Source organism: Trichomonas vaginalis, chromosome II (genome assembly GCF_026262505.1).
Source record: "Trichomonas vaginalis G3 chromosome II, whole genome shotgun sequence".
Taxonomy (NCBI): domain Eukaryota; phylum Parabasalia; order Trichomonadida; family Trichomonadidae; genus Trichomonas; species Trichomonas vaginalis.
This window is the reverse complement of record NC_067204.1, coordinates 19,550,606-19,577,989: the sequence shown is the minus strand read 5'-3', so window position 1 is coordinate 19,577,989 and position 27,384 is coordinate 19,550,606. Positions and strand designations below refer to the sequence as shown.

General features: G+C 32.9%; 13 protein-coding genes and 2 pseudogenes across 15 annotated transcripts, besides 4 other annotated features; 8 read left to right on the top strand and 7 right to left on the bottom strand.

Annotated features, from left to right (window-relative positions):
- Positions 1–3,053: part of a mobile genetic element that runs on past the window's edge.
- Positions 27–611, bottom strand: TVAGG3_0573720 (phage tail repeat-like family; the record flags this gene model as incomplete). Its single annotated transcript, XM_051238885.1, has 1 exon — positions 27–611. The coding sequence occupies one exon, from the start codon at positions 609–611 to the stop codon at positions 27–29; it is 585 nt and encodes a 194-aa protein (XP_051096709.1).
- Positions 630–782, bottom strand: TVAGG3_0573710 (uncharacterized protein; the record flags this gene model as incomplete). The annotated part of the gene is made up of 1 exon (XM_001306115.1): positions 630–782. One exon carries the CDS (start codon positions 780–782, stop codon positions 630–632), a length of 153 nt encoding a protein of 50 aa, XP_001306116.1.
- TVAGG3_0573700 (uncharacterized protein) lies at positions 859–1,773 on the top strand (the record flags this gene model as incomplete). The annotated part of the gene is made up of 1 exon (XM_051238884.1): positions 859–1,773. One exon carries the CDS (start codon positions 859–861, stop codon positions 1,771–1,773), a length of 915 nt encoding a protein of 304 aa, XP_051096708.1.
- A 582-nt stretch (positions 3,054–3,635) lies between the features above and the next one.
- On the top strand, positions 3,636–4,484 carry TVAGG3_0573680 (uncharacterized protein; the record flags this gene model as incomplete). Its single annotated transcript, XM_001306113.1, has 1 exon — positions 3,636–4,484. One exon carries the CDS (start codon positions 3,636–3,638, stop codon positions 4,482–4,484), a length of 849 nt encoding a protein of 282 aa, XP_001306114.1.
- A 263-nt stretch (positions 4,485–4,747) lies between these two features.
- TVAGG3_0573670 (uncharacterized protein) lies at positions 4,748–5,110 on the bottom strand (the record flags this gene model as incomplete). The annotated part of the gene is made up of 1 exon (XM_001306111.1): positions 4,748–5,110. The coding sequence occupies one exon, from the start codon at positions 5,108–5,110 to the stop codon at positions 4,748–4,750; it is 363 nt and encodes a 120-aa protein (XP_001306112.1).
- Positions 5,111–6,839: 1,729 nt separating this feature from the next.
- TVAGG3_0573660 (WD40 repeat-like family) lies at positions 6,840–8,041 on the bottom strand (the record flags this gene model as incomplete). The annotated part of the gene is made up of 1 exon (XM_001306110.1): positions 6,950–8,035. One exon carries the CDS (start codon positions 8,033–8,035, stop codon positions 6,950–6,952), a length of 1,086 nt encoding a protein of 361 aa, XP_001306111.1.
- Positions 8,042–8,377: 336 nt separating this feature from the next.
- Positions 8,378–8,504: a mobile genetic element.
- Positions 8,505–9,283: 779 nt separating this feature from the next.
- Positions 9,284–11,506, bottom strand: TVAGG3_0573640 (proteasome regulatory particle assembly; the record flags this gene model as incomplete). Its single annotated transcript, XM_001306109.1, has 1 exon — positions 9,881–11,167. One exon carries the CDS (start codon positions 11,165–11,167, stop codon positions 9,881–9,883), a length of 1,287 nt encoding a protein of 428 aa, XP_001306110.1.
- Positions 11,507–11,511: 5 nt separating this feature from the next.
- TVAGG3_0573630 (cysteine S-palmitoyltransferase protein) lies at positions 11,512–12,330 on the top strand (the record flags this gene model as incomplete). The annotated part of the gene is made up of 1 exon (XM_001306108.1): positions 11,512–12,330. One exon carries the CDS (start codon positions 11,512–11,514, stop codon positions 12,328–12,330), a length of 819 nt encoding a protein of 272 aa, XP_001306109.1.
- A 408-nt stretch (positions 12,331–12,738) lies between these two features.
- On the top strand, positions 12,739–14,554 carry TVAGG3_0573620 (ribosome biogenesis protein BOP1 (block of proliferation 1 protein) family; the record flags this gene model as incomplete). The annotated part of the gene is made up of 1 exon (XM_001306107.1): positions 12,755–14,554. The coding sequence occupies one exon, from the start codon at positions 12,755–12,757 to the stop codon at positions 14,552–14,554; it is 1,800 nt and encodes a 599-aa protein (XP_001306108.1).
- A 19-nt stretch (positions 14,555–14,573) lies between these two features.
- Positions 14,574–15,876: a mobile genetic element.
- TVAGG3_0573610 lies at positions 14,670–15,796 on the top strand (annotated as a pseudogene). The gene has a single exon. A coding segment is annotated over exon 1 (1,127 nt).
- Positions 15,877–17,595: 1,719 nt separating the features above from the next.
- TVAGG3_0573590 (histone acetyltransferase protein) lies at positions 17,596–18,978 on the top strand (the record flags this gene model as incomplete). Its single annotated transcript, XM_001306106.1, has 1 exon — positions 17,747–18,874. One exon carries the CDS (start codon positions 17,747–17,749, stop codon positions 18,872–18,874), a length of 1,128 nt encoding a protein of 375 aa, XP_001306107.1.
- A 447-nt stretch (positions 18,979–19,425) lies between these two features.
- On the bottom strand, positions 19,426–21,207 carry TVAGG3_0573580 (ATP binding; the record flags this gene model as incomplete). Its single annotated transcript, XM_001306105.1, has 1 exon — positions 19,475–21,202. One exon carries the CDS (start codon positions 21,200–21,202, stop codon positions 19,475–19,477), a length of 1,728 nt encoding a protein of 575 aa, XP_001306106.1.
- Positions 21,208–23,828: 2,621 nt separating this feature from the next.
- TVAGG3_0573570 (uncharacterized protein) lies at positions 23,829–24,044 on the bottom strand (the record flags this gene model as incomplete). The annotated part of the gene is made up of 1 exon (XM_051238883.1): positions 23,829–24,044. The coding sequence occupies one exon, from the start codon at positions 24,042–24,044 to the stop codon at positions 23,829–23,831; it is 216 nt and encodes a 71-aa protein (XP_051096707.1).
- A 177-nt stretch (positions 24,045–24,221) lies between these two features.
- Positions 24,222–25,524: a mobile genetic element.
- TVAGG3_0573550 lies at positions 24,318–25,444 on the top strand (annotated as a pseudogene). Its single transcript has one exon. A coding segment is annotated over exon 1 (1,127 nt).
- A 657-nt stretch (positions 25,525–26,181) lies between the features above and the next one.
- TVAGG3_0573530 (uncharacterized protein) lies at positions 26,182–27,060 on the top strand (the record flags this gene model as incomplete). Its single annotated transcript, XM_051238882.1, has 1 exon — positions 26,182–27,060. One exon carries the CDS (start codon positions 26,182–26,184, stop codon positions 27,058–27,060), a length of 879 nt encoding a protein of 292 aa, XP_051096706.1.
- Between the last annotated feature and the right edge of the window lie 324 nt (positions 27,061–27,384).

Genomic DNA, 27,384 nt, shown 5'->3' with positions numbered 1-27,384 from the left:
TAAAAATAAAAAAAATATTTTTTTCTTTACTTTACATAACCACCTGCTGCCATAAGTCTTTGACGCCAACCCATACCAGCTAATGAAGGTTGACTTGGTTTAGTTTGGAAACTAAACTTTGGTTTTGGTTTATCTTCAGTTTTTGGTTTTTCTTCTTCTATCGGTTTTTCGTCACTTTTCGGTTCCTCTGACTTTTCCCCACCTGCAGGAACAGTTGTGTCGTCAACATCTTCATAAATATCATATGCCATTTGTTTTTGTTTTCCTTTCAACTTTTTGTGTTTGTTGTAAAGTTTAGAATATTTCGACTCTAAGTCAATGAGATGTTCTATAATGAACTGTTGGTCAGTGAAGTAAACTTTTCCATCTGTTGTCTCGAAAGCTCCTTCAGACTTCAATATTTTATTTGTGAGAGTCTGTTTCTTTTTTGAGATACTAGCCGTTCCATTTCTATGAAAAGTGACTTTGTAGTTAGGGTTTGTATTTCCAGACCTGGCACTTTCTATTATTGAATTTTTTTCTTCATCTGTAAGTTCTTTGACAGGTTTTGACAATGGTTCTGAACTTTTTGTTTGTGGTGTCAAATCTACCGTTTCAACTTCTTCGGTCATTTCATCTCAGTAAAAATTTTAGTTTGGTTTGTTTTCAACTGGTTGTTGTTGTTTTTTAAGTCGGTCTAAAACTTCCTGAGGTATAGGAAGAACTTGACAAACACGTTGTGTAACTGCTGGAAGCCGACAAATCCATCTTGAACCCATTTGTCTCAATGCTGTATTGTTCATTTCATCTCAGTAAAAAACTTTACATTCCCCACGTTTGAGGCGGTTGAGGTTGGTTATTGTTTACCCATTGTTGTGCATGGTTATATCCTCTGTTAAAGAATCTTTCACCTTGGTCCATATAGTGTCCTGCTTGGTTATAGTAGTCATTTGCTTTGTTATAATAGTTTCCTGCTTGTCTTCCTACATTGTCCATCCATCCTTGAACTTTTCCTCTTGTTTCAGGATTGGAATAAGATTTGCTGCATCTCGTGCTACATCCCAACCTTTCTGTACAGTTTGTATAATAGGTTGTGCTTTCTCTTTAAGTATACCTAATGTACTCAAAATCTTCCTTCCAACTCCAAATACACCTCTGGCTATTGTTCCAACTGCGGGCAAAAATCTGGATGCAACTCCTGCTAATGCGCCAAATAAACCCATTTCTTACAGGGTAAAAATGACGAATCCAAACAAGGACCCCTATGTTTCTAAAGCGACAAAGAAAGCACTCATGGTAAAAATCTTTAGTTCAACACCAAATGCTTGGTTTATGGATATCTTGGAAAACATTCCGAGGTATAGAGAAGATGGACCTCCATACTGGCTAATATTTGTCGGTCAAAACACAAGATACTGTGAAGCCATACCATTACAATCCAAAAATATTTTAGATGTGAAAACTGCTTTGACAATATTCGTTGACAAATACCATCCAACAAAACTGACATCTGACTGTGAAAGTTCTTTCAAATCAGACGATATTAAAAACTATCTGCGTTCAAAAAATGTAAACCAATATTTCATTGTCGACCAAAACCATTCTGCTCTTGGTGTCATTGACAGTTGTATAAAAATCTTAAGAGACTTAAATCAACCACAAGGTGGTGAAGCAAATGAAATGTCATATGACGACAAATATAGACACTTCTCCATGGCAAAGATGAGACAAGTTTTAAATATTTACAATAACCGTAAACAAAAAGGTTTGGGAAACCACTCCCCGAAGAAATGAAAAACAACCCGACTTAGAGAAAGACTATATATTTAATAGTTTAGTCAAAAGAGACAAACAAGAAAGAATGCCAGGCTTCAAACTTAAGAAAGGTGACAAAGTAAAATAGAAATACCTAAACGCGACCCATATGAAAATACTATTGACTATGACAACAATGGGAACTCGACAGGTACTCGCATTCGTGTTCGTAAAAATAGAAGAAAGTACATACAGAGAATATTATGAAGTTTTAGGCAAACATGGCAAAATGTACAGACTGCAAGCAGAAGATAAAACTACTATTGTCAGACCTCGTTTCAAACTTGTTAAGGTTCAAGGTGGTATACTTTCAAAGACAGTTCCTAACAAATATAAGACAACTCCTGACGATATGCTAAAGAAGTTGAAAATGACGACTAAGCAATTCTATACCATGCACAAACTGTCATGTAAGGTGGCATGTATTTTTTACCTAGTCCTGTAGATGTTGTTGTAAAAGTATGTTGGTGGTTTCCTCCTGGTTCAGTTTGTCGAAAAGTCTTTTTTGCTGAATGGTTATAATCTGGAGATAAAACGTCATAGCCAGCTTCATACTCTGAGTTGTATAATGGGTGGTCTCTTAATGAGTGGCTATGGTCGCCAGAAAAGTTTGTTGTACCAGAATGACTATGTGGTGGCAAGTTGTCGACAGATATCGTTTTACTTCCACCTGTTTTCTTTGGAGTGTGTGCACAATACAAAAAACTTTCGAGTATTTGAGTCCAAGTTCCAAAAACCAAGTACTACTTCTGGTCTGGTAGAGTTCATTGACGTGTAAATAGAACCAACTGGGTAAATGGTTTGAAGTATTTCTGTCTTTAATGTTTGAAGCTCTGTTTTGTCAGCTTTTTATCATATAAATCTGAGCAGTGAATTTAACTTTGTTTTCATCCTCCATGACATAGACATTTCTACATCTAATGTATCTCATCGTTGTTATGTCTTCTTCGATGTTAAACCTTGTGGAAAGTTAGGAGGTTTCCAATCTAATACATCCCCACCAGTTTCTTCAACCGTTCCTTCAATATTTTCTATACCAACAGTTGCGAAGAAATCGTGTGTATGTTCTATATCTGCCTTCTTTCAAGGCTAACGTTTAAGTCTGTTATTTCAGAAGATGTATGTGTATGTCCAACGTCACTTTTCCTGTTTAAGTTTCTTGTAAGTTTGTAATATTTGCAATGGTATGTGTATGGTTCTTGTCAGCTTTGCCATCTAACTTCTTGTAAGTTTGTAATATTTGCAATGGTATGTGTATGGTTCTTATCCGCTTTAAGGTCTAAACATCCTGAAAACCCACCCTGTATTGGCTTTACCTTCTAAAATCTTCGATGTCCGTTCATGGTACCATTCAACGCTTTTTATAATTTCATTGTCTTTTTCATCCACATATTCCTTATCTGCCTTCTTCACTAACGCACTAGCCACACATGCTAACTCATCGTTAACATACTCTTTGTCAGCTTGTGTCAACATCCTCTTTCGTTGCATATGTTGCATCTGCTCTGTCATGTTCTTCTTGAACTTTTTCAATGACATACTCTTTGTCAGCTTGTTGTCAACATCTGCTTTCAAAGAAGTTCATCTATAGGTTTCTCGTTTAAAGTTCCTTTTGTTGGATTTATACAAACAGTATGGTTCTTACTGTCTTGAAACAGAAACTCGTCTGTCAATGGGTTTAATGTCAGTTTTAAGTTTCCTTCTTTCAATGACTCAGATATCTTAGAATAGTTTGAAAAGTTTGTTGTGTTCTTATTTAGAGCTTGCAAAATGAGTTGTCGGTTGTGTTGTATTTCTCTCATAGACGCTGTTTCTTTCGACATTTTTATTCTAGATAAAATATGCTTTCAATAGAAAAAGAAAATTCAAGAGTTGCTACAACTAAACCATTAGATGAACTTTTTACTAACGTCGGTCAAAAGTTTGAGACAGAGACCGTAAAGCATGAAGGCTATCGTTTTGACTACCCACTAAGATGGTTAAGAGACCCATCCGTCACAAAAGCTATTGGCTTTCGTAGAATGAAGTTCATTTCAGAAGCCATACATGGTTTCCCATTTACGGTCGCTTTTGAAGTTCGATACTATAACAAAGAAAAACATACGTATGAGAAATTTGAACAGGGAAAACTTTTACAAGTTAGTTTGCTTGTAAACTTAGAAACAACTCTTCAAGCTTTTCAAGAAAAAATAAACGATATCTATCTCGAATATGCAAAACAGTACAACATTGACGAAGGAGAGTACCATCTCGATATTATATATGACAGGAAAAATGCAACTGTTAAAATCAATAGAATAGAAGACCTTGGAGAAGACGTTTATATTTCTACAAAATATAACAACTTGGCATGGTATAGATTTTTGAGGATGTTAAATCAGCCTGCAGAATATCCAGTACACCCGAACTTTTATGAAGTCGAAAACCCTAATGGAACATATGAAAATGTTTTCGACTCAGATGCTATTATAGTTCATGCTTCATTTTCTGGTGCACAAAACTCTTTTTTATGCTTGGCAAATGACTTTTACGAAAAACCTACAAAGCTATACGAACCACCAAGTGGAAGTATTTCAGACTTTCAAGTATGGTTTACTACAGATGGAAGAAAGAGAATAATTCCATTATACCACGCGTTTTACTTAGAACTTAGTTTCATATACAACTACTATCGAACGGTAAAAATATGATTTTTTAATACGGTTGAGGTGTTGGATTTGGTTGCCAACTAGACTGTGGTGCAGGTTCAGGCTGTTGTATAACAGGAGCTTGCTCTTCTGGTTCAGGTCTTTAGGTATAATACCAACGAACTGACCTACTCTTTTGCCAATATTTTTGACTCCGTTCCAAATTCCTCTTCCGACAGATTTTATCCATTCCATATACCTCTTCCAACATTTCGAAAGAAGTTTCCTATTCTTCCAAAGAAACCCATTTTACTATATGTAAAAATCTAATGTCCACCTAGTCTCTTACGTTTCCTTCTGAGTTCCATAGCATTCTTTAACTGGAGCTCATACATTCTATTTCTCCTCTGGTAGAAAACATACTCTGGGTCAACTCCTGTGTTCGCGTCATCTGCATAGAGTTGTTTATATCCCACTTCGGGGTTTGTATAAAACTCTTTCCATCTCATATTTGCATACCATGGTGGCAAACCTAACGCAGCGTCATTTGACATGGCAGTTTGCATTTGTACATCTGTTGGCACTTGACCATAGTTTGCCATTGCAGTTTGTATTCTAACTTCATCTGAAATATTCTCTGGGTTTGGTTGTCCAGGTTGCTGTGCATTCGCTAAGTTCTGTGCGTCCATTTAATATTAGATAAAAATATCTCTTACGAGTACATATGCTGAACATTTGCAGGCATTGGTTCATCTTCATATTCTCTGTACTTTTCTGCCACGTCAAATAAATAGATGACACAATGGAAAAAACCTAAAACAAGTAGTCCTATTTCAAACCACATTTACTTACTAGTAAAATTTCTTTGTTATGACACTTTCTCCAGTTTATAGGACCTCTCTCATATTCTATCTTATCGTATCTAAACTCATAGTCATGTATGTCCTCTAACCATCTCATGACACTTTCCAAACCACTTTTATCGGATGTAAAGTAAAAGCATGGATGGTTATGTAAAACGTCTAAAGTTTCTAAAGAGTCTCTCAAAGTCCAGTCTACTTGGTATTGAAATCCCATGTGTTATAGAACGGCGGGTCCACTATAAAGAAAACATTTTCCTTGTCTTTATATTTTTCATACAACTCTGTCCAATGACATCTCACAAACTCTATACCCTCAATATATTTTTCTATGTCCTCTTTGAAAACATTTGTATAGTTAAGATATAAAACTTTTGACATAAGTGTTTCAATGTCATGAACTCTTATAGCACCACTATATAATAGTCTAGCAGATATACTATCCCAGTCAATATACTCTGCCTTTTTCAAAACCTCTCTGACAGTATTTTTCTTATCTAATGGTATACGTTCCATCTTACCTATAGGTATCTTTTCTTTTAACTCTTTCAATATTTTGTTTGTGTCTGGTATATGTTTGAGACGGTTCATATAGTTGTCGAAGTCATTGCATATAATCTTTGAGTCAGGAAATATTGTATGGCACAAATGAGATATATAGAAACTTCCACCGAACAAGTCTACAAATGTTAGACCATTCGGTAGTTTCTTAAGTTCTCTCAATAGAATATCTTTACATCTACTCTTATTTCCAAAGAAGGGTAACGGTGGTTTTGTAAAATTCATTTTATATATATAATAAAAATGTTTTTTCCTGAAAAGTGACAGAAAAGTGACGGGGGGCTAGAGGGCACGAAGTGCCTGGAAGCCCCACTACCTTTTTTTTTTTTTTTTTTTTTTTTTTTTAAATTTCAAGTTAAATTTTAATTTTGATAAATAATTTAAATTTCAAAATATCAAGTTCAGTTCGACTATGTATGTAGTAATTCCTCAATAAAGTGCCAAAACCCTATTAAAATATATGAACATTTTCAACATTTTAATGTTTTTATTTAAAAATTTGTTGGAATATGAGCTTCAAACAATTATTATGTAAATAAAAATAATTAAATATATGTATTTATTCGTATTACAACCGTAGTAAGTCGATTCTTCCTTTCTTCTACTGAGTTTTGAATTTGATTTCGAATTGTAAAGAGATTCAAAGGGAAAATACTAGCGGATAAAAACTACCTCCATGAAAGGGTCATAATGGACTCAAGTTGTATTTTTTGATATTTTTTGCTTTTCGAGCCTAAATAGGTAGCCAAGATAATGCCTAAAAATAAGGTTCTAAATTCTGAAGTTTACATGATCCTCTCGTGTGCACCCTTAATTAACCTTATTTCTTTCCCAATTCCTGATTTATTTTATTCACTTACTATTAAAAGTCACATTTTAATAAAATATAATAATTTATTTATAGCATTTTTTACTATACTGTAATAAAAAATTAATTATAATAAATTAAATGTTTATTAAGGGAAAAGAAATGGGGAAAAAAAGAATAACTAAAATAGTTTGTACTTATAATAAGAATAAGTTTTATATTACAAATAAGATCTCTTTCCGATCAAATAATCAAAAAATAAAAATAATATTCGGAAAAAAGAAAAAATAATAAATAAATTACAATTGTTTCAAAGAATATACAGTTATAACACCATCCTCACTATATGTGAGCACTTTTTGTGCAATATTATTAATAAATATTGCGCCATAATCAAAACCACCGACATCTTCGAAGAGGAATGGTTCTCCGAGTCCATCGCAGAACCCAGCCATTCTTCCTCCACATAATGTGGCGAAATCTCCTGTAAAAATAAGATTTTTCTCTGTGATATCCGCTCGACAGCCAAATCTCATCGGAGCTTCGTAAGCCATGAGCGTAGAGTGTGGTTCTTCATCTAATTCGATTAAAATCGGTTGACTTTTAGCCGTTGTGACAACAAATCTTCCTGTAGGCAAAACTTTTGAAATTGAGGAAACGGCGCCTCCTCCTAACGGTATTTCCCATTTATTTCCTTCATGTAATGCACGGCGGTCGATAGCTGTTAACACGCCATCGTAATCTCCGTAAATAATTAAGTTATCAAATGTACTAACAGCTGTAGCGGGGGATGGAACAGAAATTGTAATTGGAGATGGCCTTCTCTTATCAATCCAGAAAACATTATCACTGGCAGCTGCAAAAAGTACGTTTGAATCGGATTCAGAGCCGCAAACAGAATGCGTCAAGCCTCCTGTATAGAAATCTTGTGATTGTACTTTTTCTACATCCCATATTTTCATGAATTTATCGAATCCGCAAGAAATTAATCCTGCATCACTCCAAAAAACATCTCTACATGCTAAACTATGGGCTTGTATTACAGCATTAGTTTTAAGCTGTGGTGTGCAAATGGTTACAGAGCCATTTAAAGCAGCTATTGCGACGCGGTCTACTTTTGAATTAAATGTAGCAGAATATATTGCTCCTGTAGGAAGGATCATACGTTCACTTTTAACAAACGAGTATTCTCCTATAAGTTTTTTAGAAGAAATGTGATTAGATTGATTGCTTTGGGAAATTGGAATTCCATTTGCTTCGGAAATCGATGTTAATTGGTTAATTTGAAGGTAAAGTTGAAGTAATCGTTCTCTAAGACGTCTATTTTGCGATTGAAGGATTTGATTTTCTTGTGATAAGTTATTAGGAAACCTTTTATCTTCCATCCCCAAAATTGAATTTTTTTTGTAAATTGACATAAAAAGTGTCTATTTTTTAATATATGGTCATTTTAACACATATTTAGTATTACTGTTATGTTAACACGATAATTTATTTGATAAGCCGACTATTAAATAAGTTTATTTGGATTCATAACAATCCTATGCAAGTATATACATGTAGGCTTAAGCAAGCAATGCTCTAGTCAGTGGATGATGACCTAGAAGTATTTATTGCATTCACAGAACGAGAAGTTTTTAGCAAAAATCAAAAAATCGAATGCATATTATTCCAAATACATACCAAGGTTATTCATTACTTGAATTATGTTGTTATCATGGAGCAGTTAAGGGTGTACTTACACCCTTATGACATAGCATTCAATTCATATGTTTAAGGCTAATTTTCAATGATGCTTCACGCCAGTTGTCACAAATTTGAATTAAAGTCAGATGGGCATAAGGGTAGCCTTAAATGTTTCAAGTTCATAAGATCGAAATATTATTCAGAATTATTCAAAACATAAATCGAATTTCATAGCTTTTGTGCAACAATACTTGATATTCCATTCCATTTGCGAATATTTTCTTTAACATGGTGCAGAAGTCAATGCAAAGGATTGCTTAGGGAAAACTGCTCTCCACAAGGCAGTGAATTATAATAAATTAGAAGAAGTTGAACTTATTCTTTCAGATCGTGCAAATATCAACAAAAAAGATAAATATGGAAAAATAGCTCTGCGCACAGCAGTACTTCATAATTGTAAAGAAATGGTTGAATTTCTTCTTTCCCATGGGACAAATATCGATGAAAAAGACAATAACCGAGAAACTGCTCTTCACATGGCAGTTCATTGTAATTATCAACCAATCGCTGAACTTCTTCTTTCACATGGTGTAAAAATCAACGATAAAGATTATCATAAAAAACAGCTCTTCATTATGCAGAATCTTATAATTATAAATCAATTCTTGAACTTCTTCTTTCATATTAGTGTATCTAGATTATTAAAGATAGAGCTGTTCTGGCATATTTCCATTATAGATTTTCATATGATTTTCTGTCATTTTATTTTTTTCTTTGTGATCATTTTTTGAACATGTGAAAAATTGTCAATTATACATTCTGCCAATAGTAAAGATCTTATGTGGCTCCTATAGTATTCTTATGCACGCTTAAGTCTAAATTTGCTAATATGGACTGAAATATTTGATAAATTTAATTTCCAACTTTTTTCTCTAATGTGATGATAAGAAAACTTTTATTAGAAAGATTAAATTAATTTTTAATGTTTTTGAATATCAATAAAAAAAATAGAAGAAATTTATTTGTCAATGTCTTATAATGAAAGAGATTATATGTGACATATCAGAATTTATTTTGTAATTTTTGAATAAAAACAATTTTATATTCTAATTTAGATTTGTTAACATTTAGTAAGCAAATGAGACAAATCAATATATTTGGCGGTTAAGTAACAGATAATTGAGATAATTCAAGAGAAGAAGCCACTCGAAAAAATATATTATATTGATTTTGAATATAATACTTTTTGTGCGGGTTGACTAACAATTGCAATTGATTTTCAAAGCCAACGGAATGAGAGATGGATTCTAGTGAAAGCAAACTTATGAAGGCTATTACTTTGTTCTTATTAGAAATTGTAAAATCCGAATTGTTAAATTCTCAAGAGGATTCGAATATTTTTGTGAGGAAACTCTAAGGTTCTGATGAGGAAAATTAAGATTAGTATGGACCAATCAAGTATTATCTATATAAGATATAAGAAGTTCTTCTATGTCTTCGTTACCCATAGATCTTGCAATAGAAAGGGCACAACGGCCATTTATTTATTTTTTATTAACAACTGCTCCATGTGAAACGAGAATCTCTACTATATCTTTATTTCCATGTGCAAGTATAAGAGGAGTTTGATTTCTATTTGTTTTGGCATTCACATCTGCGCCATATGAAATTAGTAACCCAACCATGTCTTTTCCAGTCCGAACTCCGTAATGAAGTGGAGTATATCCATTGTCATCCTTCTTGTTGATATCTAATTTCCTTGACATTGCAAGTTCAACTATTTCTTTCAAATCATATTCTGCAGCATAATGAAGAATACCCTTTTGTATATCATTTGTTTCCTCAATATTAAATCCACATTCGATGGCATATTTTACAGTTTTCGACAAACGATCTTGCATCGCTGAGAAAATAGGAAATCTCTTTATTGCGCTTTCCTTGAATTTCTTAAAGAAATATAAGGCTAAATCGTCATTACTAAATCTGTATATTAAATAAACAAATTCATTAATAAGTCCAAAATTTAAAAAGATCAAAAGTGCTTCAAGATTACAATAATGACACATATGTCTTATCATATGATCTAATACCATTTTGCTTAATTCAAAGTTATTAATGAGATAGATTAAGAAATCGATGTTGTGTGATGCAATTACATACTCAGCACATTTATCTAAATTATCTTCTTCTATTAATGGTAATGACTCGTTTATTATCCTTGGATTTCCACCTAAAAATGAAAGTGCAATTGAAAGGTTAGAAGGTTCAAAATTATTGTTTTCTCGTAAATACAAATAACATTTTTCAGAACCATAATATGAACATGCTTCCAAAAGATTGATATTTGAATTTTTGCCAAAAAAATCCTTTTCTATTGTTATGTTAATGTTAAAATCAGGCTGATTGGTGATATAAGCCAATGTGGTAACATCATCATTCATGATTGCATTGAATATTGAATTTGGTTTGTAAAGTTCAAAGTATTGATCATTAGTTATGATTTCGTTATTTTCGATTGCTGTAATAATATCTTTGAACCTATAAACATTTCTTCTTAGATGTTCATAATTGTCTAGACTGTTAATCAAATCGTAAAGTTGCAAATATGATTTCATGTAACTGTCTCTCAGATATAAAGCTCTGACAACTATTGGAAAAATATTGTCAATATCAAATTTATATTTGTTTAGTAAGATATCTTTAACCTTGATAAAAGTGTTTTCTACATTGTCTGGTGTGAGTTGATATATGCATCTAAGCGCATCGATATAGTCTGCATAAATTCCAATTAAATCATTGGGTGTTAAATTCTCTAAATTGTCTGGATTCATGAGAAAAAAAATGCTGGCTTTTTTAGCCCCTGTATGATGCGAAAAATTATTGAACTTATACTATTATGGGTGTCTGACTCTAAGTTTTCTATTCAGTAATTCTTGATTCTACAAAAATGAATGTTATTTACTCCTTGAGTCTTCATTCCAAGATCATTTTAGATTTTGAAACATTGAAAAGATAGAGTATGATGAATGTATGTTATAATTATGTTTATTCATAAAAATATCAATTCTTTCATAGGAGAAAAGTATCTTTAAGCTCATCCATGAATGAATAAGTGACGAGAGATCAACACATCTGGTTGAAAAGAATCAATGCATGAGAACATATAAAAATCGAAATGCTGTATAAAAAAGTGACACCAAAGCAGATGATTTTTTCTCCAGTTAGGGTTTTTGTTTATATTTCTCATAGTTTGATATTTTTTGGATGCTTCCTTCCCGATACAAAAGTCAGAATCGAGCTCGAAAAGTACAATTTTGTCCCATTAGTCGTATTTTTAATATTTTATATAACGTTTATGTGGTTTTATTACAAAACTTCAGTCGCAGATACATTTGTCAAGCAAGATGATGCTCCTTTGAATACTGATGAAGATTTATTCTTCTGTGAGCAATGCAACCATTATTGTCCTTTACGAGCTTCTCATTGCAAACATTGCAAAAAGTGTGTACTTAGAAGAGATCATCACTGCAATTTCCTAGATACATGCATCGGAATGGGAAATCATTTTTATTTTTTATGTTTTTTGTTTTTCTTATTGCTTTTCGATATAACTGCCATCAATGTCTTCAAGGTTGGCATGAAAGATGGACAACCATTCATAAAATGGCTCGTTACAACCATGCCTTGCAATATCTGCCTATTTGGTTCTATTGCATCGATAATACAACCTGCAATCCTATTTCCTATTCATTTCTTTTTAGCTCTTACGAATAATACTACCTGGGAATTTGTTAAAGGCTCGACAATTACGTATTTTCGTGGATGGCATATCCACTTAAGTCCATTTAGCAAAGGTTTAATAGGAAATCTAAAAGAGTTTTGCACCATGCACAAAAATCATCCAACTTACTTCATTCCGCGAACTCCAGAAGAATTAGAAAAATATAAGGCCGATAACAGCTTCATATCAAACGATACATATGACTGTTGCTAAGTTGTTATCATATTCTTGTTTGTATTTAAATATATTATTATAGATTGTATTATTTTACTTTTTTAATACTTATTTCCTATGAAATTAAAAAAACATAATTTCCCGAAACTTAGCCTAATGAGTATTATGAAGAATTCATGAAATTTGTATTTCATTATTACTCAAGATCACAATAAGATAGTGTCATAGCAGTACAGTTATATTGTATAAAAAACGGCATAAAACGAAAAAGCAACGAAGATATGATATTCAATATTGTGAATATTTGATTTGCATGTATCAATATAGGTTCACAGCATTTGTCTGAGGTGTATAATCAATGCAATTCTTAAGAGATGTCCATTTGATATATTTGAATAAGAGATTTTATTTGAGACATTTTTTTTAGATTTTAGCTTGACGATTATTTTTCGATCAAAAAAAGATGTCTCTTCCTGACGAGCCAATACACAGTGATTCAGAAGATGAGACCTCGATTAACATTGTTGGTGACATTCCATTAGAGTGGTATGATGAATTTGACCACATTGGTTACAAAGCTGATGGTTCTAAATTAATTCCAAAAGAAAGGCAAGACATTCTTGATGAAGTCATTCGCAAATCATCAGATCCAAACTGGTGGAGAAGATATTATGATAAGCGTGAAGGCACATACAAGACAATTACAGCTGAAGATTTAGATCTCGTTAGCAGACTTCGCAGTGGCGAAGTAGGTATCAGAGGATACAACTACTACCAGCCATTCTATGAAACTGAATGGAAAGACAAAATCCACCCACTTACAAATAAAATGCTTTCAAAGAAACACTTCCAGCCATCTAGATCATCATTATACAAGATCACACAAATTATGGCTAAGATGCGTGAACAGGAAGCTCAAGAGGAAGAAGAAAAACCAGAAAAAGAAGCAGTCGACATTTGGTCCGACGATTTCTATGTTAAGCCACAAAAACGTCGCGGTCTTCCTCCACCAAAGCAGAGCCTTCCATCTACAGAAGATTCTTACCATCCTCCGGATGATGAAAATCCACATCGTTTACTTGAAGTCGACGGCTACGACAAAGCTGTGTTAGAACGCTACGAACGCTGCTGTGACTTATTCCTTGCCCCACGTGAGCAAATTCCAAAGCGTCCAGAAACATCAGCCGAATTACTTCCAGAAATCCCAGATGTCGAAGAACTCAAGCCATTCCCAACCGCCGAAGCTGTCCGTTTCGTTGGCCACACCGGCCGTGTCCGCTGTGCCGATCTTAGTCCAGATGGTTCGATCATGGTCTCAGGAAGCTCCGATGGCGAGCTCAAATACTGGGAAACCATGACAGGCAGGTGCCTCAAGACCATTGACCTTGGAAAGATCGCTGGCGGAGAGAACAAAGCCGTTACATCTGTTGTTTACTGTCCAAACACGGAGACACCATTTGTTGTGGCCACATGCAACAAATATGTCTTCCTTATCAGAAGGCGTGAAGGAGATGTCGAATTTCCAGACGACGAAACCGGAAAAAGCGAAGATGAAGAAGAAAGACCGAAAGAAACACCTGAATTCAAAGTTATCGATAACAAGATTGTTTCTCTTTCATTCTCCCGTGTTACAGAGATGAGACAAGTCACATTCGACCGCACAGGAAAGTTCCTTGCCGTTCTTGCTCAATCCAGATTAGTCTACATCTTCAATGTCACAAGAGGATGGCAGTTCAAGACACCAATTGCAGCAAGTAACGCTTTCATCCAGAGAATTGCTTTCCATCCAACAAAGCATCACTTCTTCTGTGCTACACAGCACAATATCCTTGTTTTCGATCTCAAGGAGAAGAAGAAATTGCTCAGACTCAGACCTCTCGTTCAGTGGATTTCTTCCATCGATGTTCATCCAAGAGGTGACCACGTAATCGCTGGAAGTTACGATGGAAGATCTTTCTGGTTCGATACTGAACTTAAGACTGATCCATACAAGGTTTTGAGAGGACACGCTGCAGCAATAAGAGATGTCTCTTACCACAAGAAGTTCCCTCTTTTCGCTGTTGCTTGCGATGACTGCAAGATCGACGTTTTCCACGGAAAAGTTTTTAACGATTTGCTCACTTTGCCACAGATCGTCCCTGTGAAGGAACTCAATGGCCATAAGCCAAATGGAATCCTCGGCGTTTTGTATATCATTTGGCATCCAAACCAGCCTTGGCTCATCTCTTGTGGTGCTGACCACTCAATCAGACTTTGGTCTTAAGAGTTTTTTTATTTTATTATAGGGTGTCCAAAGGTGCGTTTAGCACAGCGCTCTATATGAGACTATTAAAGGAGATATATGCTGATTATAAATATATAATAAAAAATATGAATATATGTATATGATGAGTATGTTGTATTTTGGCGCCATGCTGGGATATAAAATAAATTTTGAGACAAGAGGCGGTTTCGCGGGAAATTTTGGCGGGATTTTTTTCATTTTTTTAATGAATCATAAAGAAAACATCCTCGCTCTTGCAAAAAAATGCAAAGACTGTAAAAAATCTACGAGACATTGGTAAAATGCTTCGGTATGGATGCTCCTAGCTATTCCACTGTAACGTATCATGTTAGGATGTATCACTTCATGAACAAAAAGGCGCCCATCATAAAAATTGACAAAAAATCGTCGGATCAAAGAAAAATCAAAGCAATTCTTCAAGCGCTAGATGAAGACCCAAGAGCATCACTCAGAAGGATAGAGGAGATGACAAAGATACCACGTACAACAGTCAGTTATTATCTGCACAATTATTTGAACTACAAACTAGCGTATACACGTTGGGTTCCGCACAACCTTAATTCAGTTCAAAAAAAATCTAGAGTCCAATCTTCGAAAGAGCTCCTCTCTATATTGGGTGCGTATCAATCCAAGAAGTTTCGCTTTTTAGTAACAGGGGATGAGTCTTGGTTTCAATATGCAACAGAAGCCAAAATCATGTGGATCCCGAAGGATGAAAATCCGCAAACATTCCCGAAGAAAAAAATTAACACACCAATGATGATGTTGTCGGTTTTTTGGGGCGTGAATGACATCATTGCAATTGATATTCTTCAAAAACCTAATACGATGAATGCTCAGTATCTAATTGACAATGTTCTTACTCAAATTATCAATTCTGATGAGTTTGAGAAATCCAAACAACAAAAACAAAAGTTTGCAATTCATTTTGATAATTCAAGAGTTCACAAAAGTCATAAGGTAATGAATTACTTGTTGGAAAACAATGTCAAAGTTGTTCCAAACCCAATTTATTCACCTGATATTGCACACTCTGACTTTTATTTATTCGGCACGCTAAAAAAGAGAGCTGAAGGACGCGAATTCGCGAGTCCAGATGATCTTGAAAATTTTGTAAGAGAGTAATTTGAGCAATTTTCTCATGATGATTTAAAGCGTGTCTTTCAAGCCTGGATCGATCGCTGCGAACGCGTGATTGAATCCAATGGTGATTATATTTAAATAAACTTTATATATATGTAACTTGTTTATTTCTATTCGCAGTATTCAGGTTTGTGCTAAACACACCTTTGGACACCCTATATTAGAGAATAAAGATATTATGATTATTAAATTATTTCCTTTCATCATTTAATTCATATAAATCGGAGATTGACGTTCTTTTTCATAAAAATAATGAATATTGAGTTTTATCTGTTAACAATTCTTTAACAAGTGTTTGATTGATTATTGATTCTTTTTTATCTTTACCTTCTGCCATATGAAGAGAGGTTTTTCCAATATTATCTTTTTCATTGATATTTACTACTTGTGATAGAAGAGCAGTTTCTGATTTTTGAGTTTTTAGGGTGTGACATTACTTTATTTTATCTAATGACTTAAATTAATGATTACACTATATGAGCTCAATAGCTTTCTATATCTCTCATTAAAGCTAATTTTAAAAAGAATTGGTAAGGATAGTAAATTTTTTACTCTATTGAACTGTTTGGAGAATTAATTCATATTTGCTGCTAATATCATAGTCTGCAAAAGAATTGATCCATTCAGCAATTGATTCTATATTAGTGAATTGTTCAAGGATGTTTGTTTGATTTGAAGCTAAACAGTTCTGAGAAACAATATAAAATAGATCTAAAATGGACATTAATATGTCTGTTTGCTCAAGAATTTCAATATTATCAAGAATAAACTTAATAACCTCGAGTTCAACAAGCTTAGGAATCAAATTCTCATATGATGAAATCCTAATTATAATCCTACATAACTTATCAAACATTATTTGAGTTACAGGTAAATTTATTAATTTTTCTAAATTATTTTCAATAAATTGAACAGAATAGTCATAACTTAATGAACACATCACTTCTATACAGTCTAATGCTTCAGGTTGAATCTGTTGTGAATAATTAAATAAATAATCAATGATTTTTGTCATTTCTGGAACAAATACGTCTTCCTTTCCGATAGAAATCTCTGAAATCATGCATATGCATAAGAAACTTAGAATATATAATTGAATTTCAATTGAATATTTGCTGAAATTCAAAAGTACGTTTTGGATTATGCCAAGATCAATAAAATACTGAATAAGCTCTGCATTTTCTTTTAGAAGCTTTGAATAAAGAGAAATAATCGAAATTAATGATTCATCAAATAAATCTTTTGAAATTTGGAAAATATCGGATAATATTGTTTCTACATCAGGTATAGAATCCATTCCTACAATATAATTGTGTATAAATAGTGTTGAAACGTTTTTTGTTTCCAATGAAGGAAATTTTTTAATAACATGCATGAAACATTGATGAAAAGCGTCATTAGTTGAACTGTTGTTAATCATTATGTTATTTATAATGGTCAAATATTGTTGAAATACAAAATTATTATTTGTTCCTAAAAAATAGGAAATTAGACTATCGAAGTCATCATCTTGCAGCAATTCATGGAAATTCTTGCAATAATTGGATATTCGTGCCAATAATGAACTGATTTCAATTTCAAACTCAGAATTAACTGATAAAAGAGAAATAAGTATGTGAATTAACTCGCATGGGAATTGAACTTGATAATTACCAATATTTATGCTTCGATTAAGCTCCATAATTAAATTCAGTGTTTCCTCTTGGTTATTCAGCTCTATGGATTCAATAATTTTCTGTCCTTTCTCCAGAATTAGTAGCAAGTATTGCTGCTCTTCTTTGCTATGCTCCAATATTGATAGAAAAGAAAATCAAATAAAAAAGTGTCAAAATAAAATTAAAATCTTCAAAATCTTCAAATACAATGATATTGCAATGCACAAAAGTAGAAAATGACTAAAAAATGAACTTTCAAGATCAGATTATTAAATATTCAAATCAATTACTATGATGACTGGCCAAGAAGGCATCATCTGCATTTTGTTGCGTATGTTTTGTTATCAACACTGATTTCTTTTCATTATTTCTTATGGATCTTACAAAAGGTGATATTGTTTCAGCTTTCTGTGAAGAATTGCAAACATATTTGAAAGGAGAAGTAGTAACATCACGACAAACAGCAAAAGGTCAGCAAGTTTACGTTCATTTTTTCAAGCAGGATAAAAGATTAGATAAATGGTATGACATTGATCAACTTGAAAAGACAGATCTCGATAGTGAAGAACTAAAAGAATCGAAACTTAACAGTTATTCTCAGTTTGGAGCAGCATATGAAGATTTCGAAAAATTACATGACCAAGTAACAAAAATACGCAATATAGATCTAGTTACAATTGGAAAATATACAATAAAGACATGGTATTACTCTCCATATCCTGACGAATTCAATCAATTAGATCATATTTTTGTTTGCGATAAATGTTTTCGATATTTTAAGACACAGGAAGAACTTGACTCCCATATGCAAGGAGAACGCCCATATCCACCAGGAAAAGAAATTTACAGAAACGAAAATATTTCAATTTTCGAACTGAAAGGAAATTCTCAAAAACTTTCTTGCCAATGCCTCTGCTTACTATCTAAACTCTTCCTCGACCATAAAACGCTTTATTACGATGTAGAAGGCTTTAATTTATACGTATTGTGCGAACTTGGCGACGACGACCAAGTTCACATAGCAGGCTATTTCTCCAAAGAACTGGATAGCTCAGATAACAATATTTTAGCTTGCATTACAATTTTACCTCCATATCAGAAAAAAGGCTACGGATTCTTACTTATATCCCTTGCCTACGAAATAGCAAGACGCGAAGGTAAAGTTGGTGGTCCTGAGAGGCCTTTGTCAGATCTCGGCAAAATTGCCTTTTCTTCTTACTGGAGAGAGGTAATTATATCGACATTGAAGGACAAACTCACAGAGATCAAGTATATCAGCGATATTGTCAAACTTACTTATATAGATGAAGATGATGTTGTTGATACACTAAAACCATTGAATTTAGTTGAATCTTACAGAGGTGAATACGAACTTCTTGAGTCAAAGGATGATATCCTCAATATTATCGACAAAATACCAACAAAAAGAATGATTTACGCTGTTGATGCAAAGAAATTGATTTGGTTGCCAAGCGAACTCATTCATCCAAACAGCCAATAGTTATTTTTTGTTTAATATATAAATTTCTAAACTTTTAATAGCTTGTTTTTTCAATATTTTCGAAATAATCATAAATTTCAGTTCCATTTAATAAAGAAGACTTAGTAAGTAGATAACAAACACCATCATATGATAAAGTAGATCCATTTATTGACTTTGTTTATATCATTATTGAATGTTCTTATATCTTTATAGTGCAGATCAAACTTTATAAGCTTTTTTTTTCTTTGAAGCCCAAAAGAACCTTCATCTTCATCAAGTTTATTAATGTTTAAAAGGCAACTATAGAGACTTTGATGTTTTGTTGCAAATACCAAATATAAAGTCTAAAATGTATAATAGATGCAATGAAAAAGACTTGAGAATTGGAAATTTTTTTCGTACTGTTGATGATGGGGTTAAATGGATACATGGATGTAATTATTGAACTGGTTTGGAATATTAGCGCATTGAGCAGATTGAGTTTCCTTGATAAATATTTCGAAATAATAATGATATCATCGTCAATCATTCATAGACATAACTTTTTTTAAAGTAATTGAACAATTAAATAAAAGATAAGATTTAATCAAAAATCAATTATTTATTATTAATACAAATTTATAATTCATCATTTTGAGGCTGAGTGTTTATATTTCCATCTTCTTTTGGAGGTTCAGGCAACTGTATCTGTGGCAGTATCTTCATCAAACTCTCTCTTATTATCCTTGCTCCTTCCTTCAACTCCTCAGTTGACATGTTGTTCAAAGTTCCCAAATCTCTTCCGTATTTGTAAGGAGCCAAATCGTATTTGATGTCTAGAGGGAATTCTTCGAATTGTTCCAAATCGAAAACATCCAACAAATTATTGACTTCCAACAAAGCTTTTTCTTTCGCTCTTCTCTCATTCTCCGCAATAGAGAAAGCAGTCAAGAATTTCACACCTCTTTCTTTCATTTCAGGATTAACAATTGGAGTATATTTCGCAGCAATTGGATAGCATTCTGTATTCTTACACCACGTGACTCCTTCAAGTCTTGTTTCGTTTATTCTCATTGTTGCAAGTCCTGCAGCCCTGTCTCCACTAGAGAAGTTCATATTCGAGATGTTCAACAGTTCGTAAGAAGCCAAAACTCTGCTTGAACCTTCAGGGATTTCGTCTTCTTTCGCAACTAATCTCATAACTGTACAGCCTCTGTGTTCGAATTTTATTGTGTCCTGGCATTGGTTGCCTTTGGTACAGACTGTTCTGTAACCACCGCATTTAAGGGAATACGAGAAAGGTGTTTGTTTCTGGAAAAATGTCATCGGAGTTTTTGAATAACCACGATAATTCTGGATACAGTAAACAGCACCAACAGAGATCTCCTCGTTGATGTTGAAGTCACGTTTGATGTTTGTACAGTTCGTATGTTTCTTAATTATGTCTCTGAGGTAAGGCATTGATGATGCAGCGCCAATTAACTGGACTTCATCAACTTTGAAGGAGTTTTGGTGGAATTTGTTGAATTTTGTGGAATGTTCGAGCTTGCCAACTGCTCTTTTAAGTAATTGTTCGATGATTATTGTTTGATTTTTGAATAAATTTACGTATCTGTTTGAATTTATCTGGATTTCTTCCATGGCCTCGGATATAGAGATGTTTTCCTTGGCGGCAACGACCTTTGCGCAGTAATATCCGCCTACTTTTTCACTCCATTCGTTTGCGGTTTCATTTGCAAGGGTATGATCTCCTTTCCACTGGAAAGTAATACCATGGACTTTGAATGATGTGGCTCCGAAGTCTACAAAGAGAACATTCCATGTGGCTTTCTGATATCTTGTATATCTTGTGGCGCCGTAATTAGCTGCGAGGGCTTCTGTGTCGTCAATGATGGCCTCAAGTGGCATACGATACAATTTGAGAGCGTTTTTGAGGGCTTCACGTTGTAATCCTGTCCAAAAAGATGGAACAGCAAATGTAAGGCCATTATTGTTGCCATGATCGAGAATATAGTTCATGAAGTATAGAGAAACGAATTCTGGTGTTGTAATGTTTGCTGATGTATGAAAAGATGTGTTAGAACGTCCAATTGTTTTAGGAAGAAATTCATATCCGTTTTGCGGACTTCTTCTAAGAATTGGGAGTGCTTCAGCACCAAACTTAATTGGAAAATCTACGAGTTTTTGAGGAAGGTTGTTCATATCAATAGGATATTTTGATGCAGCCGCAGCTGGGATATTTACTCTGTTATAGCCATCTTTAATTACTTTGGGTTCGCCAGAAAAAGTGCTTTCCGCTATTTTAATGTACTGCGTACTTAAATCTATGCCTAAAATTCCGACACAAACAAGTCCGTACAGAAACATTTTTTTTTGTTCTTGAGTTTGAAAATTATTTTTAGGTGTTGTTCATGTTATATAATATCAAGTATGAGTAAAGCAACTAAATTTCTTTTAATTGTTCGCATTATCCCAGCACTAAACCAAGATTTTAGAGATTTGGAAAATTTCCTTAATTATCCTTAAATAGAGCATACGATTCATTCCATATGTCATTTGTTCCTAACATTCACAGCATGACATTCATTCTTGATTTTGTTGTTAATTGATAAGATACATTTTCAGCTTATATCGGCGCGCAGCTTAGCTGCGCGCCGATAGAACGCGCTATATAATTTTCGCCGTCTTTAATTAATCAAATCAAATTAGCTATCTAAATTTCATATTTTCGGGACTTATTTTTGACCATTTTCGGTTGCAATTTTTAATCGTTTTTAAACTAATATCATATATCAATTTTAGTTATATTGTACTGTGGATTGATCCATTTAAATCGCCGAAAATTCAATGATCAAATAATTTCAATAATAAATCATGTTCAAAATTCGATTCTAAGCAGTTAATTTTATTCTTTATCCTATGAGATATCATGTTCAAAATATATGAATTAATTTCATAAATCACTTCGAAAGTAGTAGGATATGACGGGTTTAGTGACTTTTTTTGTTACATCTATATATAGACGATGCATTAAAATATATTTATTTATAAATCATTAAAAAATTAACATTAATTTTAAAATAATTTATTTTTTTATCTTTTATAAAAGAAGCTATATATAGATGATGTCAGATATTCCGCGATTAAGTAAACATTGTTTAAATCCTGAATGGGTTAAACTTCAATTTAAAAATGAAGATTGTGAATTATTAAATGAATATGAAAGCCAAAATAAGCTAATGAGGTATAAATATAATGATAAAGAATATTTAATTTCATGGAATCAATGGAGTCATAATCAAAGACCTCATAAACGAGAAGAAGAAATTGAAAATAATGAAATGGAAATCATTGATGACATTAAAGAGGATGGAATTCCTAAATTTTGTAGAAAAACCTTTAGAACTAAGTTAGGAGCATATAAACGTAGAGTATTAAATCCTGAATATCTTAAACATCAATTTAAAAAGGAAGACTGTGAATTATTAAACGCTAATGAATATGAAAATGCTAAATCAAAACTGAGATATAAATATATTGGAAGTTATGAAAGGTGTAAAGATAAAGATAAAGTTTATTCAGTTTCATATAATAACTGGCACACGTTAGGGATAAGAAAACATTTAGGAGATTATGGGAAATGTTCTGAATTCTTTAAATCTAGTATATACGAGAGAGTAAAAGAAATTAGAAATAATTATTTTCATGAATAAAAAATAAACTACCATAATGAAATAAAAAATAATTTTTTTAAAAAATAAACTTTAAAAATTCATGTCTTACATTTTTTGAATAATTTATTTTTTTATTTTGTATGAAATGAACAGCTCAAAATTCGTGACTGTGAATCAATTAATGGATAAACTTTCACCAATTCTCACCCAGGTTAAACAAGTAGACGTTTATTTTGATGATTACATACAAAGTTTATTTTATAAAGGTAAGTTTAATATTAAACCTATTGCTTTTGCATTTGATGGTAAATTAATCGAAAATTCAAAAATTTGGGAATTAATTCCGGATATTGAATTTATAACAAATATTAAGGATAAATGGTTTAAACAACAAAACCACCTCACTAAAGTTCTTTGTAGATTAATGATTAAAACTGAGGAAAAAGAATTTAACGGGTTTAAATATCATCCATGTAAAATTTTAGAACTTGGTAACGAAAAACTTCAGAAAAAATTAAACGAAAGACTATCAAAAGATAAAGTTGAAAGAGTAAATAAACTCGCTAAAGGTAATGGTAATGATGAAGATGAATTTGATGAGTTCAACATTGAACTTTAAGAAACTAATGATTATTTGAATTTATGAAATCAATTATTTGATTCATTCTTTCTTCAATCTCTTCTATTCTTTTTGTTAAATCATCTATTTTCATTAATGAGGTGATTCTTGATTGAGGAATAGATTTCAAACTAACCACCCCTTTTATTTTTGAAATTTTGAATCCATCAACTTTAAACATTTTATTCAATTTACACGTTGTCAATTCTTCAAATAATTTTTTATTATTAGCATAATAGTCATTAAATTCTTCAACAGATGAAAAAAATTTTATTTCAGTAATTGGTTTAACAACGTTTATTTTTTGTTGAACATTTTCACTTTCATTTATTTCTTCCTCCTCTGTTTCATTTATTTTTAAAATCGGCTTCATTTATCATTAAATAAAAATTAGAATATAAGTGATGAAATATATTTTTTAATTAATATTAAATCAGAAATGGCGGCAGGATTCTTTAAAAAATTATGGGATGGAATTAAGAAAGCTGCGGGTTGGGTTTATAAAAAGATTATTAAACCCGTTGCAAACTTTTTAGCACCAGTAGCGAAAACGGCAGGAACTATCATAGGTGGAGTATTAGGTACTAAAGCGGGTAATCCGGCGATGGGAGCACAAGCAGGTAACGCAGTTGGTGGAATTGCTGAAGGAATACTTAATAAAATAGGTGGTAGATAGTGGAAAAATAAATAAATATTATTTTTATCTTAGTATCGGTTGTAGTCTTTGATAAACTTTTTCTCCTTTATTTAAAATTTCTCTTATTGGTGCAGCTTTTGGTGTTATTGATTCAGCAACGCCACTAATTGCTTCTTTATTCTTAAATATCCAATTTGCCCCCTTCTTCAATGTTTCCCAAACTTTACTCGCCCCTCTTTTTACTCTATCCCACAGTTTCTTAAATATACCTGCAGCCATAGTTGATTATTTCATTAAAATTAAAAATTCATTTCCATCTTTTAATTTTGATTTTTTTATTTATTAATAAATGACGACTAACTATTTAGTGCCAAACACTAAACCGATTAATGGAAATGTATTTCATTCATTCGAAAAGATAAATGAAATATTCGCAAAGAATGATGGTAGAAGATATAGGGTGTCCAAAGGTGCGTTTAGCACAGCGCTCTATATGAGACTATTAAAGGAGATATATGCTGATTATAAATATATAATAAAAAATATGAATATATGTATATGATGAGTATGTTGTATTTTGGCGCCATGCTGGGATATAAAATGAATTTTGAGACAAGAGGCGGTTTCGCGGGAAATTTTGGCGGGATTTTTTTCATTTTTTTAATGAATCATAAAGAAAACATCCTCGCTCTTGCAAAAAAATGCAAAGACTGTAAAAAAATCTACGAGACATTGGTAAAATGCTTCGGTATGGATGCTCCTAGCTATTCCACTGTAACGTATCATGTTAGGATGTATCACTTCATGAACAAAAAGGCGCCCATCATAAAAATTGACAAAAAATCGCCGGATCAAAGAAAAATCAAAGCAATTCTTCAAGCGCTAGATGAAGACCCAAGAGCATCACTCAGAAGGATAGAGGAGATGACAAAGATACCACGTACAACAGTCAGTTATTATCTGCACAATTATTTGAACTACAAACTAGCGTATACACGTTGGGTTCCGCACAACCTTAATTCAGTTCAAAAAAAATCTAGAGTCCAATCTTCGAAAGAGCTCCTCTCTATATTGGGTGCGTATTAATCCAAGAAGTTTCGCTTTTTAGTAACAGGGGACGAGTCTTGGTTTCAATATGCAACAGAAGCCAAAATCATGTGGATCCCGAAGGATGAAAATCCGCAAACATTCCCGAAGAAAAAATTGACACACCAATGATTATGTTGTCGGTTTTTTGGGGCGTGAATGGTATCATCGCAATTGATATTCTTCAAAAACCTAATACGATGAATGCTCAGTATCTAATTGACAATGTTCTTACTCAAATTATCAATTCTGATGAGTTTGAGAAATCCAAACAACAAAAACAAAAGTTTGCAATTCATTTTGATAATTCAAGAGTTCACAAAAGTCATAAGGTAATGAATTACTTGGTGGAAAACAATGTCAAAGTTGTTCCAAACCCAATTTATTCACCTGATATTGCACCCTCTGACTTTTATTTATTCGGCACGCTAAAAAAGAGAGCTGAAGGACGCGAATTCGCGAGTCCAGATGATCTTGAAAATTTTGTAAGAGAGCAATTTGAGCAATTTTCTCATGATGATTTAAAGCGTGTCTTTCAAGCCTGGATCGATCGCTGCGAACGCGTGATTGAATCCAATGGTGATTATATTTAAATAAACTTTATATATATGTAACTTGTTTATTTCTATTCGCAGTATTCAGGTTTGTGCTAAACACACCTTTGGACACCCTATATTATAGAGAACTTGAAAGTTCATGCTATGACTCTGATGCTCCATATTTTGATGATAAACAAACTCATTTAAGAATTACAAACCCAGCTCATGATGTGAACCAATTAGGTGACACATATATTAAACGCAAAGTTAAAGCAACTCTAGTTTCAAATAAAGCTTTCACATGTGATGCCGCTTTTAAATGCATGCGTTTATTCGTTGGTTACAAATCATCAAATCAAAGCTTTAAACAATTAGAAGTAGAAACCGAAAGAGGTGATGCCGGTTATCTTCAGATGGATTGCGCCCGTGAATCTTTTGCATTTGCAACATATAAACCAAAATCAGAAAGGAAAGTTAAAAAGTTTGTTCATTCGTTATATAATAATGTTCAAAAATATGATAACTCAGTATGTGGTAAATATATTGACCCTTCAGAAGTTTTCAAGAAAGCAAATGAAGAAGTTGATGTCACTTTTGATATGATTATTCCGGTAAATGATTTGTTAGCATTTCAGGCGTTCGATGATTATCCTAAATCATTTGGTGATATCATTCTTAAATATTATGTTTTCAGGGATACTTTAGTATTTTGTCAGGTTGACCCGTTAAGAGTTGCTGATTTACAAAATTACGTTTATGAAAAGATAACTGATGAAAATTATGAAAAGATTATGAATCATGTTTATAAATATGATCGCAAATTCCAACAAATCGGACTTCCTGCCAAATTAATTACAAGCTTAGCCGCTACATCTGCTGACGCAACAGTTGATGGTGTTATTATTTCATGCACAAAGATGGAAGTTTTAGAGGATAAATGCATTACACCAGGATACGGTTTAATTGAAGAATCAGTTAAAGCAATACCACGTTTATTTAGTAAGGAAGATCCATTCATGATTCCAGCTCAACATATTGACGTTCGTTCACTAAATGGAGGTTGCATCACTCCTGAAGGTATTAGCTCAGATTTCTCATACGCTCTTCATAATGTTACAGATGTTGTGTTAACATTTCCGAAGAATGCAATGCAAAGAACAGTTTTAGAAAATCCAATGCTTCGAGGTCTTCAGGTCACTATAGATTCCAGAAACTTCCCCGATCAAGCGATGACCACAGTGGGTGACATATTCTTTACACGTATGCTTCAAGCTTCTGATTTAGATGGAGTGAATGAATGCACGGAAGAATACGAGGATTCATTAACTAGACCACTGAATGATGATGATGGTGCGCCATTAGCTAGAACATGGAAAGACCAAACTTCATTCTTATGCACTATTCCAGTTCAACGTGATGGAGCGGGTATATTCTTTGATGGATTAGAAACTTTCAACTCACAAGTTACAGTACAAGTGAAAACTTATCCAATCATTCAGGGTGAAAATGACACTTACTGTTCAAAGGTGACAAATCCTCCTCAGGTTTGGTTTACTAGGACTACATATTGGACATGGACACTGGATGAAGGTTTGAAATATCATCCAACAGGTACACCACCGCAGTATAGAAGTTCATATGATGAAATATTGATGAATAGAAATGTTTAAAGTTATAAATTTATTTTTGATTAAGGATACCCTTACGTGTCAGATTTTTTGCGCATACGAAGAAGTCATGCTAGACATGAGCTATAAACCTGAAATTTTAGCAACATATTTAAAACTTTTTAAACTACAATACACTTTAATATTCAAGAACAAAAATATTCTTTTTAGAAATTACATAATTATTTTATGTGAAATCTATATAAAAACATATTTTGCGAGCGTAACTTTTTTCTTTATAAGCACCTTATATGACTGATAAACTGTGAAGGCACATAATTGTTAATTCATAGAGTTGATATGTTTCCAAAATTGAGAGGAAATTTG